Here is a 20,873-nt window from a genome sequence, read left to right as displayed (position 1 = left end):
GGCAAGCTTAGAAGAAGAATAGTTATACATGTTTCTGAAAGGAGAAGCATAAAACCAAATGGCATCTGCAGTATCTACCACAGCAAAACACCTCCCCAGCACCAGCCCTGCAAACCTGCCTGGGTTTCAGCAGCCAGCCCATCCTGCCCAGCTGCAGGGACCCTGCAGAACGCAGCGGTGGGCTCCGAGGACACCAGCCTGCCTGCGCCCACGTCAAGGCACACCACCATGCAGGAGGACAGGCGTGAGGCTCAAGGGCAGCACTGTCACCCCAGAGTCCTTGCTCCCACGCCTGCCGATGCACACACATCCCCCTCGGGTCATGTCCACCCGAGGTCCCGCTCCCAGGCTCTTAACAGCCCCGGTAGGGACTGCGCGGCCACGGGTCCCGCAGGCAGGCCTGGAAGCGAAGCTGTCTCCAGCGGGTACGGACGGCATCTTGGGGCTGCAGACCCCCAGTGCTGCTGGGATGTGCCGGAGTCAGAGGTCTCACGGCACCACACCGGAGCCCAGAGCAGCCACCTCCATCCCGACTGTGGGCCAGGCGAGGGAGGTGGCTGCTGTTTCTGAGCAGGACGGTACAGACGGCAGGAGGGCTGTGACAACAGGAGAGGAATTAGAAGAGTTCTCTTAATTACCATCTTCCCCATCTAATAGAGCGGGTGGGGGAGCAGCAACTGGAATCAGCTCCATCCATCGGGAAGGGGGCCTTGGGCTGCTGCTCCAGCATGGGCTTCCTGGTGACCCCATAATGCAGCCATCTGGTTTCGGGGCTGATGGAGCCCTTGCTGCTGAGCCAGGCGGCACCGGCTGCATGCAAAGCCGGGCTCCCGGAGAGATGCTGATGGGGCTCAGGGGCTGCTGCCACACTTCACCCTGCGGCTGACAGGACACGTTGCACGGAGGCAGTGGGTCACTGCCCCGGCACAGCAGGGACCAGCGTGCTCTGGTCCTTCGACAGCGAGGGCACAGTGCTGCCATGCCCCTCGGGGACAGCGCAGGACCCACCGCTCTGTCCCTCCTGTGACACCCCTTCCCAGAGAAGGGCTGATGCCCGCTCCCCCAGGCCACCCTCCTGCCTTGCCCGATGAGCAGGTCGGTGCATTGGTCACTGCACCGGTCCATGCCCCGGTGCCCAGGAACCGGTTGCAAACACCCAGCTCGGCCTCCGGCACAACCGACTGCACCGAGACACCCGCAGAGTCCCAGCACCAGTTTGTCCCAGTGCTCTCTCCAGGGTTCATGGCTCTTCCAGAGATTTTTCCCCACGGCCACAGTCTCCAGCCAGCGGTTTAGCGCAGGCAGCGAGGAGAAGCTGGCCTGCCTCAGTCACAGGGACGCCTGTCACGGCTCTTCTCAGCTTCGTTATCACCCCTGCTTTATTACAGTCAGAGTAAATTGCTTTTGTCTGAAGCAGGATAATGGCCAGAAGAGTGACTGCGTGGAAATGGCATTTTCATGAGGCTGGTTCCTCCCCAGCAGTGACTTGCATATTAAGCTCAGCCTGTTTGCAAGCGAACCCAGGGGCTTCTCCGCTGCCCTGCCCGCACCCTCCTCCCCGGAGAAGGCGCCCGAGCAGCCCCCCCCATCCCACCGGGGTCCGGGACTGCGCCAGGGACAGCACCCTGGGGTGCAGGAGGGGTGCCCAGCTCCAGCCCGCTGAGCACCCTCGCCGCCCCAGAGGAGACCTGTCTGCAGCGGGCAGCTGCCCCCCGCTCCGCAGAGCCGGAGGGGCTGCACGGGGGGCACAGCCCTTCCCAGGCACAGCGAGCAGAGCTGCCAGCCGGCTCACCCTGCTCCAACCACCCTCCCCAGGGATGGGGAGCTGAGAAACCCACGTCCAGCTGCTTCCTCCATGCACAAACCCAGCCGGGAACTTGGGGAGACCCTCGCACCCGGGGCTGGGGGCACGGCCCCACACGCAGCCCCCGGGGTCGGCACTACCACAGAGCTGCTGGGTCCTGCACACGGATCTGGCGGGGTCCTCTCCTCTGACTCCGGCTCACAAGATTTCATATAAACTCAGCAAAATTAATCTCTTCTAATAAAACCTGTTATTTTTAAAGCTCGCCTCTAGGTTTTGCAAATTACTATACCACACAGCAATTTGTTTACTCTCCATTTGAGGTGATTTGCAGCCTTTTACCCTCTCCAAAGCAGCTCTGGCTCTTCCTTTTCCTCCTCTGTAAAATGTTTTTTACTGTGCCGGTGGCCGATGCCTCCTGCTCCCTCTCTTCCTCCCCAGTGATAGGGTTCCCTAACAAGGAGTGTCCAAGTGCAGCACAAACCCCCGCAGCTCTGCCGGGGAGAGCTATGGCGCAGAGGCTGTTATTGCTTGTGGCAAAGCAGAATCTCCAACAACAGCTCCCTTGCCCCGCAGCTGCTTAATATTTTCTCCTGACAAAGTACCCTGCATGTTTACAGGCTCCTGTGCCATTTGCTCCCCTTAGACCGTGGTTCTGCAGGTGAAACCCCCAGCCAGCGGCAAAGGGGAGCGTGGCTCTTGCCACGTCCCACAATCACCAGCCACACCGTGCCCTTCGTCTGCCGCCAGCACTGGCTGATACCGGGCCAGCGGCTTTTGCTTTTGTTACTCTAACACATGACAAATCACTCCATATCACCAAAGCGAGAGGTGAGCGCTCTGGGGATTAATAAACTGCAAAGCAGCCGGGGGACTCCTGGCAGCTGGGGCCAAGCTGGGAGCTCCTCTCCCACAGATGGGGCAGAGCCCAGCCCCGGGGGGCAGCCAGCACCCCCGTTTCAGGGACCCCGACCTCCCGCCTGGCTGGAGACAAAGCCTTTGCTCCAGGTGCCCAAGCAGGGGTCGAGGCTGGCACTCCGCAGCACAGAGAGGGGCCAGACCTCAGCAGCCCACCCAGCAGCCACAGCGCGGAGCAGCCCCTGCTCACCTGGGACCCGGCCGTATCCTGCATCCATGGGACAGCACCACTCCACTCCCAGACAGGGCAGGGGAAAGAGCTCCCCAGCTGCAGCTTTTAAATGCTCTGAGCCCTCAGCTGCAGGCGATGATGCCCATCCCCATCCTCATTCGCATCCCCATCCCCGCTGGCCCCAGCCCAGCGCCCAGCAGTAGCCCCAGCTGTGCCCTTTTTTAGCCAAGACAGTGCCAAAGCCACGTCCCCTCGCCGTGCCAGGGACAGAGACCACAGACCCGCAGTGGCTTCGTTTAAAGAGCTTTTATTAGCTGCAGCAGGTCTGGTGGCGGCAGGCTGGGCGGCGCGGGTGATTGGCGGCGGGGGAGCAGCGCCCGGCACCCGGATGGGGAGACTCGGGACCCCCTCTCCCTCCCCACGGCCCCATCCCCACTGGTGGTTTTACCCATGGGGGCACCGGGGACGGGCTCTGCCATTTGCACTGTGACACGGGAGCCCGTGAGCCGGACCCCGGCCGGGACGCCACGGTGCCACGGCACAGGAGGAAGGGGAGCTCGGCCAAGAGCCACGCCGGCACGGGCAGCGGGGACGGAGCGAGGGCGGATGGGGCTGACGGCCGAGCCCCCCTTCCTCCGTGAAATGCAAAGGGCCAGGAGGAGCGATGGGTGAAAGTGGGCCAGCTCCGACGGCACGGCTCCCTGGGCACACGCAGACCGCGGGCAACTGCCTGGCTGGGTGATGCCGCGGCACGGCCCGCAGCGCCATGGCTGTGCTGGGGAGCGTGCCGGGAGCGTGCCGGGAGCGTGCCGCGCTGTCCTTCCTCTGCTGAGCTCGGGCCTTGGCGTGCTGGGGTGGCTTTGGGGCAGGCAGGGGCGGGGAGAGGCGATGTACACGGTCTATAAGATGGATGCTGGAACTTATATACGCGCTGCGGGGCTGGAACAGAGCAACTAAACTGGGCCTCCTACGGGAACAGTCGGTTCTGCAAAGCATGAGGGAGGGCAGGGAGGGTCCCGCGGGCAGGGGGGGCCTCCACCGGGCACGCAAAGCTGGGGCGCATCACGGCCCGTGGCACCGCGGGTGGCAGCAAGCAGCGGGGCGCCCGCCCGCACGGGGCCGGTGCGGACGGGGACCACCGCGCGCGGGCGCACGCCCCGGCCCCAGGCACGGTCCCAGCAACGTCCCCCTGGCGCGGACGCGGTCCTGCTCCCACGCCGAGCCCCGGCACCGCTGCACCACGCGGCTGGGGAAGAAACCGAGGCGGCAGCGGCCGGCGGGAGGAGGAGGTGGTGGGGATCGGTGGGCGAGACGGGGTGGCGGGGCCAGTCTCTGGCGGGGGGGGCGCGGGACCCTCGACGGCTCCGCTGAGTCCGGGGCGGCCGGGGGGGCTCCGGCGTCCCCCCCCCCCGGCACCGCCCGCCTACAGCGCACAGGAGGCGTCCGCCGAGCGCTTCTTCAGCTCCTTCCCGGCTTTGTGGTGGTGGTGGTGGTGGTGCGCGTGGGCTGAGCCCGGCGCGGCGGGGTCCGGCAGCGGGGCGCCCCGCAGCTGGGTGTCCTGGGGGTGCCCCACGTCCCCCGCCGCCTCCACCCGCAGGTACGCCTTCACCTTGTGGTGCCGTGCCTTGCCGTCGCTGGAGTCGATCACCCGGCACTCGTAGGTCCCCTCGTCCTCCGGCTTCACCCGCGACAGCCGCAGCTTGTGGGAGATGTTGCTGCCGACCACCTTGACCACCTGCGGCGGGGCAGACGTGGGGGGGGTGTCAGGCGGCCCCCGGGACCCCCCGCGGCCCCCAGACACGGGGGTCAGTGCCACCCCCGACGGCGTGCCGCCACGCCGCGCCCCGGCCGCGTGCTGGGGGGGACGTGGCGAAGCCGGGCGGTCGGCACGGGGGGACCCCGGCCCCGGCCCCAGACCGCGGGACGACGGAGTCCCTGGCGCGCGCCCGGCCGCGCAGGGCTCGGAGATCGATGCGGAACCATGCCGGCTAATTAGCTTTTCTACCAAATTGATTCGCTCTCAGTATTTATCACCCAATGAAATTTAAGACTTATTCACTAGCCAGAGCTGCGGCTGCTGTTGGGCTGGGTCAATAAATCAGATTTATAACCCGCCCCGAGGCCCCTGGCTCTGTTCCCTATAATCACACTGGATGGCAAAGGCCATTTTTCTACTTGCCGCTGCATTTGTTAGCTGAAGATTTTATGGTGTTTAGAAATGGGGCTGGGAGCCGTGACTGAACAGATACAAACTCCCGGCCCGAAAGGCAAAGGAGGCAGCGCCGAAACGTGGGCGGCAGCGTGGGGACCGGGGCCCCTCACCGGCCCCTCCGACGGGCTGAGCTGCTGCAGCCGTGAGGGCAGCCAGCACCTGCACACGCATGCACACGCACACGCATGCACACGCATGCACACACCAGCACACGCGAGCACACGCGAGCAGCTGCCCCGCGCCCCGCGGGCTGCTGAGAGGCGGCCGGTGCCGCACGTCAGGGCTGGGGCTGCGGCTGCTCAGAGCCCACCTGCAGCCGCGAGCACCCATCCTGCAGCGCCGGGGATGGGGGTCCGGGGGCAACCGATCCCACCGCAGGGCCGTTTCTCCAAGGCAGGCTCCGAGCTGCTCCCGAGACAGGGCAGGGGGTGGCGGGAGCTGCGGGGCGGGAGGGAGGCGAGCTGCCGGCCCCGGTGCGAGCGTGCCAGGGCGCCGAGGCCATCACGGGAAAGGAGCTTCAAAAAAACCCCTTTGTGTCAGAAGAGCAAGGAATCACTTACCGAAATTAATGGCTGGGAAATTTAGAGCTAATAAAAGAAAACCCCGGGTTGCTGGTGCCGCTGGTGGCCGTGGAGCCGCTGCCCAGCAGGTCACCAAGCCTCAACCCACGGCTCGGTGATGAGCGGGAGGGATGATTTTATGACCGGTCGTAACGCTCACGGCTTCGCAGGCTTGGGCAGGGCAGTGATGTGCTGCCCTGCTGGAACGGGGGAGAGACCCCCGCACGGGCAGGGCCGGACAGACGGCCGCAGGTTGCCCAGCCCCAGCTCAGCCCTGCAACGCGCCGCTGCTCGGCAGCAAAACAGCGAGTTTAAAGAATTGAAGGGGGAAAAAAATAAATCCAGACCCATTGTGTTTGCTACCACATGGCAAAGGGAGGCGGCAATTTTCCTCTCCGCACCCCCGCAAAGCACGGTGGCTCCAGGCAGAGCCGATACCGGCGCCTCCAGCACCAAGTGTGTTTTGGCGGATAAAAAATGGCCAAGGGGGTGCCTGACGCGGTGGTTTCTGCATATGATTTACATCGTCTCGCATTGTTTGACGCTGCCGTTTGTTCTCAGTCAATTGCCTCTGTGGCTGTAACATACATTTTATCACAACCGCTCGTGGTGGTGTCTTGCCCGTGTTCATTTATCTCCTCCATTCTGTAAACACTTAATAATCAAGGACATTTAAAATAACAAAAAACAAGGTTTAAAACTCAAGCCTCTCCCTGCTGGCTTGATCTGGAGGAGACGGCAGAAGCATCGCACCCCGAGCGCTTCAGAATAAATCCTGGTTACACATGCACACGCATCGATTACATTCCGGCGTGCAATTAACTGCCTAATTATGCTGAAAAATGCAACGGCCGAGCTGAGGGGGAGCACTGGCCCCGGGATGGCTCCGCAGCTCGGGCACCCGCCTTGGCCTCTCCTGCCGCCCCGGCTGGGCTCCGTGCGGCTGCGCTGGCTGTGCCGCGGGACCTGCCTTCCCTTGGCTCTAACACGGCACTAGCTCCCAGCCACGTGTCCCTGCCCGGCGCAGGATTTGGCCCCCAGTTGTCATCAGGCACTGGGACCCCGACATCCTCACCGGGGGGAGCAAAGCGCTGCGCCCTGGGAGCAGGGATGGGGGGGATGGAGGGGACCAGCAGCCCTCCCGAGCCGTGCAAGCGATGTTTTGCAAAGTTTCCTGCCGGGTCCTGCCGCCCGCGGTGGGCAGCATCGTCCCCAGGGGCTGGCAGCGCCCGGGCTCTGGCTGCAGCCCCAGCGCTTTGCTGTTTGTGGGGTGACGAGCCGTGGCACCCCGGCGAGGGACAGATCCTGGAGGCACCCGCTGGGGTTTGGATGTGGATTGTGGGCGCGTCACGGTGCCCATTGTGGGAATGGTGGCAAAGGGGGCTGAAACCTCGGGGACCCACGGCGTGAATAGATTAAAGGGGATATGGTCCCCGGGGGGGATTCATTACCGGCAAGAGAATCTACAGGCGCTGCTCCCCACAGATGGGAGATGAGAGGTGATGCCCTCCGTTGTGAAGTTTTCTGGCATTTTACCCCTTGTAAATGACTGTCATTTCCCGGGGCTGAGAGATGGGCAGAGGGACTGATCCACCCGGCCCCGAGGAGCCGTGGGCGCATGGTGAGCCCCGTCCCCCCTTGCTCACTCAGCGAGGGAAAAAACGGAAGAGCCAGAAGAGGCTGCCAGGGCAGGGGTGATGGTGGGAAGCGCTTTCCGATAGTGCTCCGTTTCTGTGGCACCCCCAAACACGGAGTCCCCCGAGGCAGGGAGAGACAGCGCCGAGGGGGGGCACGCGCCTGACAGTGGGAGGCCGAGAGCGTTTATTTTGTTTAATTGATTAGTGTCTCCTCATTCTGTTCACGTGAGCCTAAATGGCTTTGGGATGCTAATCCGGTGAGTAAATTAGATTATTTTCTCCTTAGCATAAACGTGTCCCTCAGATGCCGACAGGAGCTGGACGGGGCTCGCAGTCCAGGCTGCTCCCAGCGCGGAACTGGGGCAGATCCAGCCCACCCTGTGGCACGGCAGCACCAGTGGGACCAGCGCAGCCCCCCCCCCCCCCCAAGGACACCTCGTCCGGGGCGCCTGGCCTTGGACAGAGACACAAACCCCAGGAGACCTCCCACCCTCCCCAGCTCCATGCAATACTGAGCACCAGCATCGCAGGGAAATGTTCCAGCCGAGCCCTCGACCGGAGCCCCTGCAAGAACCATTATCCAAACTCACGCTTATTTTTGTCGCGTCCTTCCCAGGCTCCTCCTGCGGTGATGCTTTCAGCTGCTGGGAAGAGCGGGGTGGGGAGGGAGACCAGAGAGGGAAGAGAAATTGTCAGCTTGGCTGGGAGGAGGCAGGAGCCCACCAGACCCCTGCCCACCCCCAGGATGGCTGCCCCGAGCGAGGAGGAAGAGGAGGGAGACTGGAGAAGGGGGCTGCTCAGCCCCAGCAAACCCGGGAACCCAGGGCAGATGGGAGCCACACGGGGCAGCCGGGAAGGGAACGGCAGAACCGGAGCACCACGGCAGCCGGGGGGGGACAGGGTGCTCGCCCGTGGGTCCCCGCTGCAGCTCGGCTCCATCAGCGGGTGCTCCCCGTGACCCAGGGCTGGGGATGGAGCCCCACTCGCTGCGGCATCACCGCTGCGGCAGTGACCCCTGTCCCTGGCAACCCCGGCCCCTTCACAGCCAGCACTGCCCCGATTACCATAAATATTCCCGAAGCAGCTGGCAAGCTGGGCAGCAGCCTGAATCCCCTTCGACAGCCAGCGGCAGCGCCGGGGACCAGGCGTCCGGGCTCCCCGCTGCGCCACGCAGCCCGCTCCCCGCACCGGGCGTCCCCAGCACCCCTCGCCCGGCCACCCCTCACCCCCGCAGCCCCCTCGGCCCCCCGGCAGTGCTCCCGAGCGGCAGCGCTTCCCCGATGCTTCTCTGAATTTATGGTAATACCAGCAGCAGCTCTGCCAAAGACACAATAATAAAGGCTCATTAAAATACCTAAAGCTGCCTTCCCATTATTTGGCCCTTATCTCTGTGTGAACAGAAAGAGAAATAAAGAGACAGCTGTTTGCTGAGACCGATACACACGGAAATGGGGAAAACAAGGGGGGGGGCGGAGGACGCGGGGACGGATGCAAGGGGACCAGTTTGCGATGAGATGGGAGAAGGCACAAGCACAAAGACAAAGCCCCTGCCTGGGATCAGTCCCAGGGGATGGGCCACGTGGCCCCTCGGCTAATTGGGAAGGGCGGCCAGGACAGCCCAGCCTCGCCGGCCCCAGCGCATCCTCGGTGCACCCAGATGCCGGGCACCCCACGCGTGGTCCTCTGCCGCGGCGCCCCCAGGCTCCTCTCTGCCCATGAGCGCGGAGCGGAGGGGAGCGAGACCCTGCTGTTTGCAGGTCCGGTCAGCGCTGGGGATGCTGCCGCGGGACGGGACCCCCCCCCCGAACCCCAACAGCTGCTGCAAGCAAAGCCCCCTGAGCGAGTGCGGGGAAGGGCTCTGCCTGTCGATGCTGCTGCCGGAGCGGGAGGACGAGGGGCGTTACCTGGTTAGAAGCCCACGTCTGTTTGTCCGTCCAGTCCTTGTGGTTGCGGACGTACCACCACTGTATCTCGAGGGAGTAGGAGGGGGAGCCGCTGCCTCGGAAGGAGCACGCCATCTCCACGTCCTCGCCCGCCTGGGCCGTCATGTCGTGGGGCGTCTCGGTGAAGAGGGCTGCAGGAGACAGAGCGAGGGCTGCGGGCGCCTGCGGGGACGCGCCACCGTCCCGGCGAGGGATGATGCCACCGGCCACGCGAGCGGGGTCACCAGGAGTGCCCGGACCCTTCCCCGGCCAAACAGACCCGGCACCCTCGGCGGAGGGGACAGGTCCCTGCCGCAGAGGTGGACCCCCCCCCCCCATCCCCGGCTGCCCCTCGCCCACCCCACTGCCCCCTCCCCGGCACCGGCAGAGCCGCCTGGTCCTCCCTGGCCCCTGGCACTTTGCAAAGAGCAGCGGGAGGAAAGGGAGGGAGCAGGAGCCTCTGGGCCCCCTGCTGCCATACCACCCCCCCAGGACCTCTGCCCCAGAGTGTGCACGGGACCCTACGCACCTCCGAGGTGTAATAAATAAATAAAGCATGATCGCATCTCTGCTTAGATCAGAGCATAAACGAAAAACAAATCCTTGTTTAATGCGGCCCCCAAACAGTCTCCCACATGCCATATGGTTTGCTTTCCTTGCTCAAAACAAATATTGTTCGGAGATGTAATTAGAATTCTTTTCATCTCCTCTGGAGAGATTATTGTTCCTCTGTAAAGATGGTCCCCGCGTGCAGGTCACCAGCAAATGTTACTGTCACAATCTGCAGCGGCTTCTCCCCGGCATGGCACGGCACAGGGACAGGGGCTGAGCCCCCAGCGCTGGCACGGCCGGGCCCGGGGCTGCCAGCCTCCCCGCGCTCCCCTGGCCACCGTTTCGGCCACAGAGGCGGGCAGGGGCTGCAGGCAGGGGCAGGGGCTGTGGGGGTCACCTGCCCTGTCCCCACCGCCCGAGAGGCATCGCTTCGGGGCCAGCAGCGGCACTGGGATGAACCGGTTCAGCTGGACTCTCCTCCAGCATGGGGCCAGCCATCCCTGCCCACCCCTGCCTCGCCATGAGCTGCGGCACGCGGTGCCCAGCCCGGGTGGGTCAGAGACCGGATCAGGGTCCCGCTGTATCTGCACCGGGTGCCCTGTGCCCTCCCGTCTTCACCAGTCACCTCGTGCCGCCGGCGCTGCCGGCTCACAGTCACCGCGCAGGTCCCTCCGGTGCCACCGGAGCCCCCTGGGACACGCACCCCGTCGGGAGCGGCGTGCAGCTCCCTGGGGCTTCTCGCCAAGCCCTGATCCCCTCTGAAAATGAATTATTATCAGCCCAGACAGAAAAGTTAATACCTTTAATATCTCCCCGTCCCTCTGGACGCATGGAAATCCCATATACTTATCGCTTTCCTTTAATCCATCTTAGCAGGGGAACTGAGGGAAATACCCAACATAAGGGTTTAACAAGCCCGGGTCTCCCGGGGGGATTCCCAGCACGGCTCCTGCACCCCCGTTCGTCCGGGACCCCAGCGCCGGCGGCCGCACGGGCTCTGTGCCGGAGGGAATCCCGGGCCGGGGAACAGCTCCGGTGGTCGAGGGTTGCAGGAAGAGCAGGAGGGTCTGGCGCTGCCTGGTGCTGGCTGCTCCTCGGCAAAGGGCTCATCCGTGCTCCTGCTGCGGTGATGCCGGGGCCGTTACGTCCAGCCATTAACCAACACTCGCCCACCCGTTCCCCAGCCGTGGCCCGGGATCGGGCTTTTGCTCCGCAGGATTCCCGATGGCAGGAGCGATGGCCGAAGCCAGAGGGTCCCGGCAGAGCCTGCGCCAGCCCCCCGGGACCCCGCGGCCCTGGCCGGGCATGCGGAGCAGAGGCAGGGACGATGACCTGAGGGCTCCAGCCGTGTCCAAATTACTCTGAACACAATTAAAATCCGCTCCCACAGACGGGAATTTGGCAGATGAGCGGAGAAAAGGCTTGATTGAATCAAGCACCTTCTTTCTTTCAGATTTTAATTGGGAAGCGTATGTATAAATTAACCCCAGGGCTTGGCCGCCTCAAAGTGCATCCAAAGGAGGGCAGGTCCCGCTGATGGACCTGCTGGCCCCGCGGCAGCCCCTGCCCCGGCAGCCCCCCCCCCCCCAGCATCCCTGGGGACCGCAGAGCCCACTGCTGTCTCCAGGGCCCCGACCCCCTCCCCACGGCCAGCCCTTCCCCGCTTCCCCAGCGCAGCAGTCGTGAGCGACAAGCTGGAAGCTCCTAACAGACAGTCCATAAACCAACCCGTGAAAGAGGGATGGACGGATGGACAATAAGGTCTGACAGCAGGAGGGAAGGTGAGGCCGGTCCCTCCCTCCCGCCCTCCACATCCCAGCCCTTCGTCCCCCTCTTCTGCCTCACTGCCGGCCCCATCCATCCCAGCTTCCTACCCCATGGTCCCTCTGCGGGGAGGGGGCTCCAGGACCCCAGTGCCAAGGGATGTAAGGCAGCTGGTGCCCGCAGGGCACTGGGCTGTGCTGGCCCTCCCGGTCCCAGCAGTCACCCTGGGACACCCCAGACGGGGGGGGCAGCCAGGCCACCGCCGGCACGGCCCCCAGCCCCAGGATCACGGCAGGACAGTCCCACGTGGCACCACGAGAGCGGAATGTGGCTGATGGCCCAGGAGAGGTGCCGGGAGAGCGGGCTGAGCCCCACACCGGCCAGAAACACCGGAGGGGGACGGCAGCTCCCGGGGGACAGTGAAGCCCTTTTGCCACGAGAGCCGCCCGGGAGAGCCGCGGCTGGGCCATCGGGGACGGGGTGCCTTGGTGAAGCGAGGAGGAGGCAGAGGCATCTCCAGGCTCGGTGTCTGCAGGAACAAGCGACCAGTGTCATCAAGTCAGCCCTTTGCTGGGGGCAGACCTCTCTCGGTCTACACGGTCCGCGCTCACTTGCGCAGCCTTTGCACGGGACGGGACGGGTGGTCAGTACCGGGTGGGCTGTGGAGCCAGCCCCCACGTGGGAATCCGAGAGCTCAAGTGTTTGCGGAGCTGCTGAACTCCAGCACGAGCGTTTAACCGTGCTTTTCCGGGGCGTGCTAAAAACCACCCTCGCACTGAGCTGACACGCAGCTCCTTGGCCGGCTCAGCCCCGCGCAGGCTGCAGCTGGAGCCCCGGCACAGCCACGTCTGCCGGGCACCCTCCGTCCCGGCACCCTCCGTCCCGCGCACCGGTCGGTGACCGGGCACCCGAGCCAGACCGACCCCCCCGCCCCGTGCGGCAGCAGACGCCGAAGCAAAGGGCAGGAGTGCCAGACCCGCGGCTGCTGGCAATGGTAACACAAAGAATTGCTTTAATCGGGGCTGTGGCATCTGGAAGTGACGGGCAGTTTGGGGACCAGCCGGGGGCCGGTCGGAAGGGGCTGTGGCAGTAGGGTGGAAGGGCACTCTGGGTCCGCAGAGCCCCCTCGACCCCCAGCCCCCTGCCACCGTGGGGCCACCGGGACGGGCCACCTTTGGGGAGGGACAGAGGGGCAGAGAAGATCCCGGTTCCCCCCGGGCAGCCCCCGGCCACGAGCAGCCCCACGGACCCTGCACCGGGGCGGGCGAGCTGCCCGGACCCCGCTCCCACCGACACCGCTGGCGGGGACAGGGGAGAGCCGAGGTGCCAGAGCTGACCAGCGCCCCGGCCCCCTGCCCCTCCGTACCCAGCACCATCCTTCTCCCCGCCACTGACATTGGTGCCGCGTCCTCGCAGGGGAAGGGAGGGGGCCGGCGACGGGCTGGCTGCTCCGCGTGCTTTATGGCCTGCTACCTGTCATAAACTGAGCAAATCAGGATCAATAAATCTTCCAGGAAACAAAAATCAGGGGAAATAAAATGAACTCAATGGGGAAACACAGATAAACGGAATTGAAAACGCCTGCTGGGACAGCTTGGTGCTCTCATAAACCGGAGATATACAGGCTGCCACGCTCCCTCCCCACAGCGGGCAGGATTCATTACTGCGGCCCCCGCTCGGCACGGGCAGGAGGGCTGCCGGCAGCGAGCGGGCAGTGGGGAAAGGGTGGCTCCCACCCACCCGTGCCAGGGGCAAGGCCAGGTCGTGCATCGCCCCGGGTACCTGGAAATGACCCGCCAGACCCCTGCCCCGTCCCCCCGCCCCGTCCCCCCCGGCTGTCCCTGCCCTGTGGAGCACGCGAGGCCACGCAGCCCCGGCGAGCCTGGCCAGGACCCTGCCCGCTGCCCGCAGTTTTGGTGGAGCCCTGCAAGGAGCCGTGCTGGCTTTCCCAGACCCCCCCAAGGCACCAGCCGTCGGCTGCTGGGACAGCCATGGCTTAAACAGGGATGTGGCCATGCCCTCAGGTTAGTGTTCGTGTAAACCTATATTGGAGGACGATTAAATACATACTGAATGTTTGCAAATGCGTGTTAGTCACCTAGTTAGCACTCGCGCTTGCTCCATGAGTTATTTACCCCACCGAACCATTACAGCACTGGTCAATCAGATGTTTCTTTCTCTGCCTAAACGAGCAGGAGCCCCTCGCCAGAGCTGCAGCAGGGCCAGAGGGGCGGCAGGCGGCGGTGGCGGGGGGCTAGCTCCGTCCTGCGCTGGGCAGGGACAGGGGCTGGGGGCTTCCCGGCCTCCCCCAGCCCCAGGGGAGGAGGATGCCCCCGGGCAGGCGGGTGCAGGACCGTGCCGCCTCTGCCGCCCCTCGTCCCTCCCTCCGGCTGCCGCTGTTATGCCGTGGGCTGCGATCAAGTGTGGCTTATTCTTCCCTTCACAAAGCTCCCAGTCATAATTCATGGTTTATTATGGTTCGGTGAGTCAAGACACTTAGAGGACTAATTGCTGGCTCAGCCTCACGCTCCTGTCATCCGCTCCCTCGCCGGCCCCCTCCCCACGCCCCAGCAGCAGGAGTGTGCCATGAGACACGGCGGGAAGGGAACTGGCCCTGGATATGGCCACTGCAGCCCTGGGTCCGCGCTGGGGCGAGGGGCACCCCAAGCCCGGCCGAAGGCATGCCCCCGGCAGCTCCGATGGAGCCTGGCCCCAAGCGCTGTCAGCAGCCACGTCCCACCAACCGCTTGGCCCCCCAGGCTGCATCCAGGCGAGCCGGTCCCCACCAGCACCCAGACCTGCCGAGGGTACCGGCAGGTCGGTGCGGCCATCACCACCCACCCACCCTGGGGGCTGCACCGCTCTCACACCGGCTTCCCACCACCGGCAGCTCCCAGCACAGATGCCACCAGGGCCCCCCTGCCACCATGGGGCAAAATGAGGCAGGAGAAAGCAGGCGGCACTGCCAGGAGTGCCAAGCTGCTACCTCCCTGCTGGCTGCGGGGCATGTGTATGGAGATCCCCCAGAGAGAACCTTGCAGAGGTGCCGAGACAGCCGTCCCCTCCCTGTGCCCCCCAGCCCCGCTGTCTCCATGCTCTCCAGCTCGGACCCAGGGCTGTCGGCAGTGCTCAGCCCTCCCCGGGGATGGCTGCCGAGGGCCTGCTCCTGCTCCTGCTCCTGCTCCTGCCCGCTGGCGAGTCCACACAAACCCTGCCCTGCATCCCCAGCGTGGGGCTGGCTCCCGACCCGACGGGTTTGTGCCGCCCCGCGCGCCTGCACCGCTGCAGGAAAAGCAAACGCGTCTGACAGCAACTGCAGCCGACGGCGCCTTCCCCTCCCCGGGTACCCGCGTTCCCCCGGCTGACGGAGGGGGACAGTTGACTGCAGAGGCACCGATGTCCAGCCGGCAGCAAAGGCGCTTGAGACGCATCCCGGCACGTGCACCGGTCAGTAACCGCGGGAGGGACGGATCCTCCTTGGTGCCACGGGGCCCCTCCACCCCTCGGCACAGGCTGCCTGTGCAGGATTCTCCCCGGGAGATCAAAAGGCACAGGAGGCATCCCCGGGGTGGGCCTGGGAGCAGAAGCCCGGGTACCGCTCCAGCACGCTGGCTGTGCCGGGCCCACGCTGTCCCCGCAGCGGGGACACGAGGGTTGCTGGCGTGTGCTATGCAGGTTGGGCTGAAACCTCCCTCCTCTTCCCATCTGCCCGTTAACATCTGTGAATGCATCTCCTCCTGACAAGCCTGCGAGCAGGGATGCTGACCTCGGGTCGCCAAAAACACATCATGGCCACAAAGCGGTACATAAACACAGCGGTGCGATGGACAGTGTCACCGGCGAGAGCAGGGCGGGCAGCTCTGACTCTGGCAGCTGTGCCAGGGCAAAGGGCTTCGGCGGTGAGCGGCCGGCGGGGACGGGGTGAGGGATGGGGCTGGAGCCCGGGACGGATCCAGCCACAGACGCGCTCGGGCAGCTCCCGGCCGTGCTGGCGGGTGCCGGCCTGGTGAGCACCCGCCCAGTGCCGAGCCACTCGCAGCCTGGCCCCGGCACCGCGGGAGCGCTGCTCTCCTCCGGCAATTTCCAAGACAAGTGTCAGGCTGGAGTGCTGCAAACGCTGGCCGGGGACGGGAGGGCTCCCGCTGGCACGCTGGGGATGGGAGTGCCATTTCTCTGCCCCTATTTACTGTCATATTAGCAGCAGATTTAGCTCAAATTTGCAGCATAAATTAAAAACAAAAAAAATCCAGCTAATTCAGTGACTGTGATCAGGCCAGAGCCCACCTTGCCAGGGAGCTGGAATTAACCTTGAAACCTGCAAGTATTTCTAACAGTGAACCATTACGGCTGGGCTGTCCCCCAGCTCCTGCCCTCCCAGCAGCCTCCCCGCTGCCCAGGTTTTACCGCCACGGCAAAAGAGACGCCAGCGGTGAGAATCCTTTCCCAGCCCGGCCCTGGCTACGAGGAGCTTTCCCCAGGCAAGGGGATGGCTGCTCCCAGCTGGCTCCTGGGGAGTCGTGGTTCTCAGACAATTCCCTCCCGAGGGGAATGAGGAAGAGCAGTTATTTGATAGTATAAGTAGCAAAAACCCTAAAATGGCCTGTTACAACAGCTCCCGGTGGGACCCTCGGCAGCGCTGTGCAGCCGTCCTTCAGCCGCCACTCGCTTTGGTGCTGGTCTCTGCCAGGGGATGATTCCCAGCAGGCAGGAGATGATTCCCAGCAGGCAGGGCACCTGGCAGCGGGCAGGAACCGGGATGGGGCAGACAGAAGCTCCGCTCCACTACAGATCAGCCCCCCCGGTCTCACGCCCAGCACCCAAAACATGAGCCATCAACACTGGCAACCCCTGCGGAGAGGGCTGCCCACGCCATGCACGGTGCCGGTACCCATCCCGCAGAGCCGGCAGCACCCGGTGCTCACAGGCACAGTGCCCTCCTGCCCGGCGCTGCCCGCCCCATGGCCGGTGGGCTCATCCCGGTACAGCTCGGCACAAAGCACACGGCGCAAGGCATCAACGCATCCGGCGCGGTCGAGCCCAGCCGACGGCCCTGGTGCCCCGGCCGCACGCCCACCGCAGCCGGAGCGGCAGGGAGGGGGCAGCCAGGCGGGAGGCAAAACTGCAGCCAGGGGAACCGGCCACGAAGAGGAGCCCGGACAGAGCCAGAGCCATCGGCGGATGGGGCCGGGAAGGGCTGTCTGTCCCAAGGCGCACGAGTCTTTCTCACACCGTGAACCAAAATCCCAGAGGAGCTGCAAAGGGGAGAGCACCCCGCCGGGTGCCTGCCCGGCCCCGGCCCCCGGAGCGGCACCTGCCGAAGTGGGAAGCGAAGCGGAGCCTCCGGCTCCTCGGCCCGCTCCGGGTCCCCGCTCCCCAGCACCGCCACGCTGCCCACGGCTCCCGGACCGTGCGCAGCCGCACCGGCTGTTTGTTTGATTTGCTGCCTCGCTCACAGGGAACGTTATGATTAAAATTAGCTGTCACTGTCCTAACGTAATAATTCCCAGTGTCTGGCCCATCGTCTGTCAGCTTCTTCAAGGGAAAAGAAAGCACAGACATTTGATGAGGAGAGGTGTCAGAAGTAATTGCGTTGAATGACTGCACGAACAGCAGCAGGAAAAACACATCGGGTGGAGAATTCCCATCAGGAAGCGTGAAAAAATCCGGCAGAATGCAAAGTGTTTATGAAAGTAATTGATAGAATAATCATCGGGGTGTGTAAGAAAGGAGAAGGGCAGCACCCCGGGGAGCCGGGGCACCGGTCCCTCCAGCCTTCAGCCCTTCAACAGCAGCTTTATTGACGGTGAGACACTAACGCTTGCAAACGATGCAAGGAAGGAGCCAGGCTTGTCTTCCTCGGGAATGTGAGCTGCTCACCGAACGGCTCTCCCTGCCCTGCTCCTGCTCCGGAGCCGGCAGGCTGGGAAGGCGGCTGGAGCTTCCCAGCTAGCGCCGGTTTGAAAGGCGATGGCACCAGCCCAGCGTGCACAGGCTGTCTGCAATGGGGGGCATGAATAATTGAAGGCGCCAGCCTAAGGAAAGCAGAGAGGCGGGGGGAGAGGCAGCACTGTGGGTAGGGGAGGGATGGTGGGGAGGGATCCTGCGGCTCAGGCGCTCTCCTGGGGGCAGCGGGGCAGATGGAGCCGATCCTCGCTCCAGCTTCGCTCCATCCTCGCTCCAGCCTCGCCCCATCCTAGCTCCATCCTCGCTTGAGGCAGAGCCTTTGCTGTGGGGGCAGGGAAAGGACTTTCTTTGGCTGAGACGTTCGCCCTCCCCGAGCAGCCCTGGCTGCCGTGCGAGCGGAGGCACGTTGCTCACGCCCGAGGGCAGCAGGCTGGGGGAGCCGCCTGCACCCCAAGAGGTGGGCACAGCCACCCACCACCGCCTGCAGAGCCCACGCTGCTCCCGTGCAATTGCCTCGCTGCACCCGCTGTGGATAAGTTAAAGATATCAGCCAACGCGCTCCCGGCCTGTGCCGGACCCTCGCGGCGCAGCAGAAGCTCCTCCAGGCCGCCTGCACCGGGCAGAGATGGCGGTGAGCCCCGGACGCTGCCTGCTGCGGGCAGAGCCTGGCAGGACCTGCCCGTCCCCACTGGCCACGGCCAAATCCATCCTGTCGGCCCCGGCCCCCCTCCCGCTCCGTGCCGCCAACCCGGCGGGCTCTTGCGGTGCGGAGGGAAAGCTCTACCAGAGAGTAATGAAATGATCAATCTCTGATCTGCTAAACAGCAATTTATACAGGTTTTCAGCACACACAGTTTTTATCAAATTGGTATTCACCTACTGAACACAAATGGCTTATTATACATGACCCACTTATTCACTGCTTTTCAGTATCGTTAATAAAGGTTTCTGTTGTGATTAAGTGAGTTGCTGCAGAACTGCTCGTGGTAGCAAGCCATAATGTGGCTCCGAAGTGCACTCACCCTCCCGGAATATTTCTTCTCCTTCACTCCCTGCTCCCTCACAGCGACCATTTCACTATTTATTTGCCTATTGCTGAATTTCTGAGGGGAGCAGCAGCGGCTAATGGAGGCTCTTCGCCCACATCTCCTTCCGGCACGCCAGGCTGGCAGGTCCGGAAACCCTCCTGCCTTTATCCCCCCAACGCAAAGGCGGATCATCCCTTCCCTGTGCAGGCAGGTACCCGCCGGCCCACGCACCGCATCGCTGCAGGACACGGCACATCTCCCCAGCCCCAGCACGGCCCCGAGGCTTCCCGTGCCTGGAGGCTCCTTGGGGCAGAGAGCAGCTCCCCTCCGCACGCCGGGAGCTCCGTAGACGTGCAAGGGGGACGGCTGGGATTTGGGCAGCCAGCACACACCCGGCCATCACTCCTCAGGCTCCGATTTAGACCTGCCCGTGTCACCCCGCAAAGAGCAAGGAGGGTCTCGGCGGTCTCCTCCGGGGGGGCTCCGTCTCCCGTCACCTGCGGGCGGGAACTGCCCCCCATGCTAGGACAGACTTTTTTGAAGGGGGTTGCAGAAAGAGGTTCCCCTTTCCCCACCGCTGGCTGGACCCCGGCTGGGCTTGGCAGCACCGCCAACCCGCCGACCCGCCGCGCACCAGAGCCGGCGGAGGAGCCACGGCAGGCGAGGAACGGGAGACAGGAGAGGAGCCTCGCTGCACCCGCTGGGAGAGTCGCTCCCACTGCCAGCGGTGCGTGGCAGCGCACAACGATGCACAGCAGCGTGCGCAGGGATGCACGCTTAGGTGGTGGTGTGCACGGAGACGCACGCTTGCACGGGGATGCACACTTACACGGAAGCGTGCACAGGGATGCACGCTTGCACGGGGGTGTGGGGGGCGGCGTGTAGGGGGATGCACACTTGCACGGGGACGCACGCTTACACGGGGGTGCGCACGGGGACGCGCACGGAGATGCGCACTTGCACGGGGTGGGGGGGGTGGTGTGTGCACGGGGACGCACCGTGCAAAGCCCCCCTGGCTCGGCAGCCCAGCGGCGGAGGCAGAGGCCGCCCCCCCCGGGTCCCAGGGACGGGAGCGGCGGAGCCCAGCCCCGGCTCGGCCGGGCCGCCCCGGCTCCCGGAGCCGCCGGCGCGACGGACGGCGACGCGGTGCTGCCCGCGGCGGCGGAGCCCAGCGCCGCCGCGGCCACCGGGACACCCCCCCCCCCGCCGCCGCCGCCGCCGCCCGACTCGTTGCCCGGGCAGCGGCCGCCCCGACCCGCCGCCAGCCCCACGCTGCCGTAGACCGCGACCGCCGTGGACCGGCACCCGCGGAGGACCGAGCCCCGGGAGCGCTCCGAGCGCTCCGACTCCCCCCCCGGCCGCCGCCCGCCGCCCAGCCCCGCCGCCCGCGCTCACCGCTGCCCGCCGCCGGGGCGTCCCACGGGGGGTGCCGGGAGGCGGCGCCGAGCTGCAGGTAGAGCCCCAGGTAGTGGAAAATCCCCAGGGCCAGGGCCAGGGCGCCCATCTTGCCGCCGGCGCGTCCGTCCCGGGGGCGGCGGCGCCGCCGGGCCGAGCCCTGTCCCCGGGGCTGCGCCGCGGTCCCGGCGCCGCCGCGCTGCGGAGCTCTTCCCCTCGCGCGGAGGGCGCCGCCCGCCGAGGCGGTGCCGCGGCTCGCCCGGAGCCTCCCCCGCCCGGCGGAGGGATCCCGGCCCCGCGCACACCCCCAAAGTTTTTCCCACGGTTCATTCTTAAACTGCGCGGGGCGGGGCCGGGCCCGCCGCGCCCACGCGAGACCCCCGCGCCCCGCCCTGCCGGGACACCCCCACGCCCCCCCACCGGGGAGGGTGTCTCCGCCGGGGTCCCGGCCTGCCCTGGCCCCCGCTCCCCGCGGGGCGAGACCCCCGGGCGCCGCCGGTCCCGCCCCCAGCACCCGGGACAGCGCCCGCCGCCGCCCGGCCCGGTACGGCCCGGTACAGCTCGGTCCGGTACGGTCCAGCTCGGTATGGTCCGGTACTGCTCGGTCCGGTACAGCTCGGTACGGCCCGGTACGGCTCAGCCCGGCACAGCCCAGCCCGGTCCGGTACAGCCCGGTCCGGTACCACCCAGCCCGGTCCGGCTCGGCCGGGTGCCTGCGGGGAGCGCTGCCGGGGGTGCGGTGCCCGGAGCAGCGCCCACCCCACTCCCCCGCCCCATTTCACTCCCCAGGCAGTGCGGGAAGCGAGGCCGGTGGATGCACCTCGCCCCCCCCCCCCCCCCTCCCGCCAGGAAAAATAAATGATTTGTGGGGCAGTAAGATGAGCGGTTAATTAGGAGCATTACTCGGGCTCCTGCACCCTCGGCCGGCTCCCCCCGGGGCTCCTACCGCAGCCCTGGGAGGGCGACAGGAGCTGGCCCCCCCCGGCCAGGCAAGGGACAGGGCCT

The 20,873-nt window shown here is 65.6% G+C and overlaps 1 protein-coding gene across 2 annotated transcripts; it reads right to left on the bottom strand.

Annotated features, from left to right (window-relative positions):
* Positions 1 to 3,185: 3,185 nt before the first annotated feature.
* On the bottom strand, positions 3,186 to 20,128 carry VSTM2L (V-set and transmembrane domain containing 2 like). 2 transcript variants are annotated; one of them, XM_030008809.1, is made up of 4 exons: positions 19,869 to 20,128; positions 9,208 to 9,377; positions 7,894 to 7,947; positions 3,186 to 4,629 (listed from the first exon to the last, which is right to left on the bottom strand). In XM_030008809.1, the coding sequence occupies exons 1-4, from the start codon at positions 19,975 to 19,977 to the stop codon at positions 4,318 to 4,320; spliced, it is 645 nt and encodes a 214-aa protein (XP_029864669.1). In that variant the 5' UTR covers positions 19,978 to 20,128; the 3' UTR covers positions 3,186 to 4,317. The 2 variants fall into 2 exon arrangements, with proteins under 2 accessions (XP_029864669.1, XP_029864670.1); XM_030008810.1 differs by having other exon boundaries at positions 7,894 to 7,944; positions 19,869 to 20,127.
* Between the last annotated feature and the right edge of the window lie 745 nt (positions 20,129 to 20,873).

This window comes from Aquila chrysaetos, chromosome 3 (genome assembly GCF_900496995.4).
Source record: "Aquila chrysaetos chrysaetos chromosome 3, bAquChr1.4, whole genome shotgun sequence".
NCBI classification, from domain to species: Eukaryota; Metazoa; Chordata; class Aves; order Accipitriformes; family Accipitridae; genus Aquila; species Aquila chrysaetos.
This window is presented reverse-complemented; position numbering and strand designations above follow the sequence as displayed.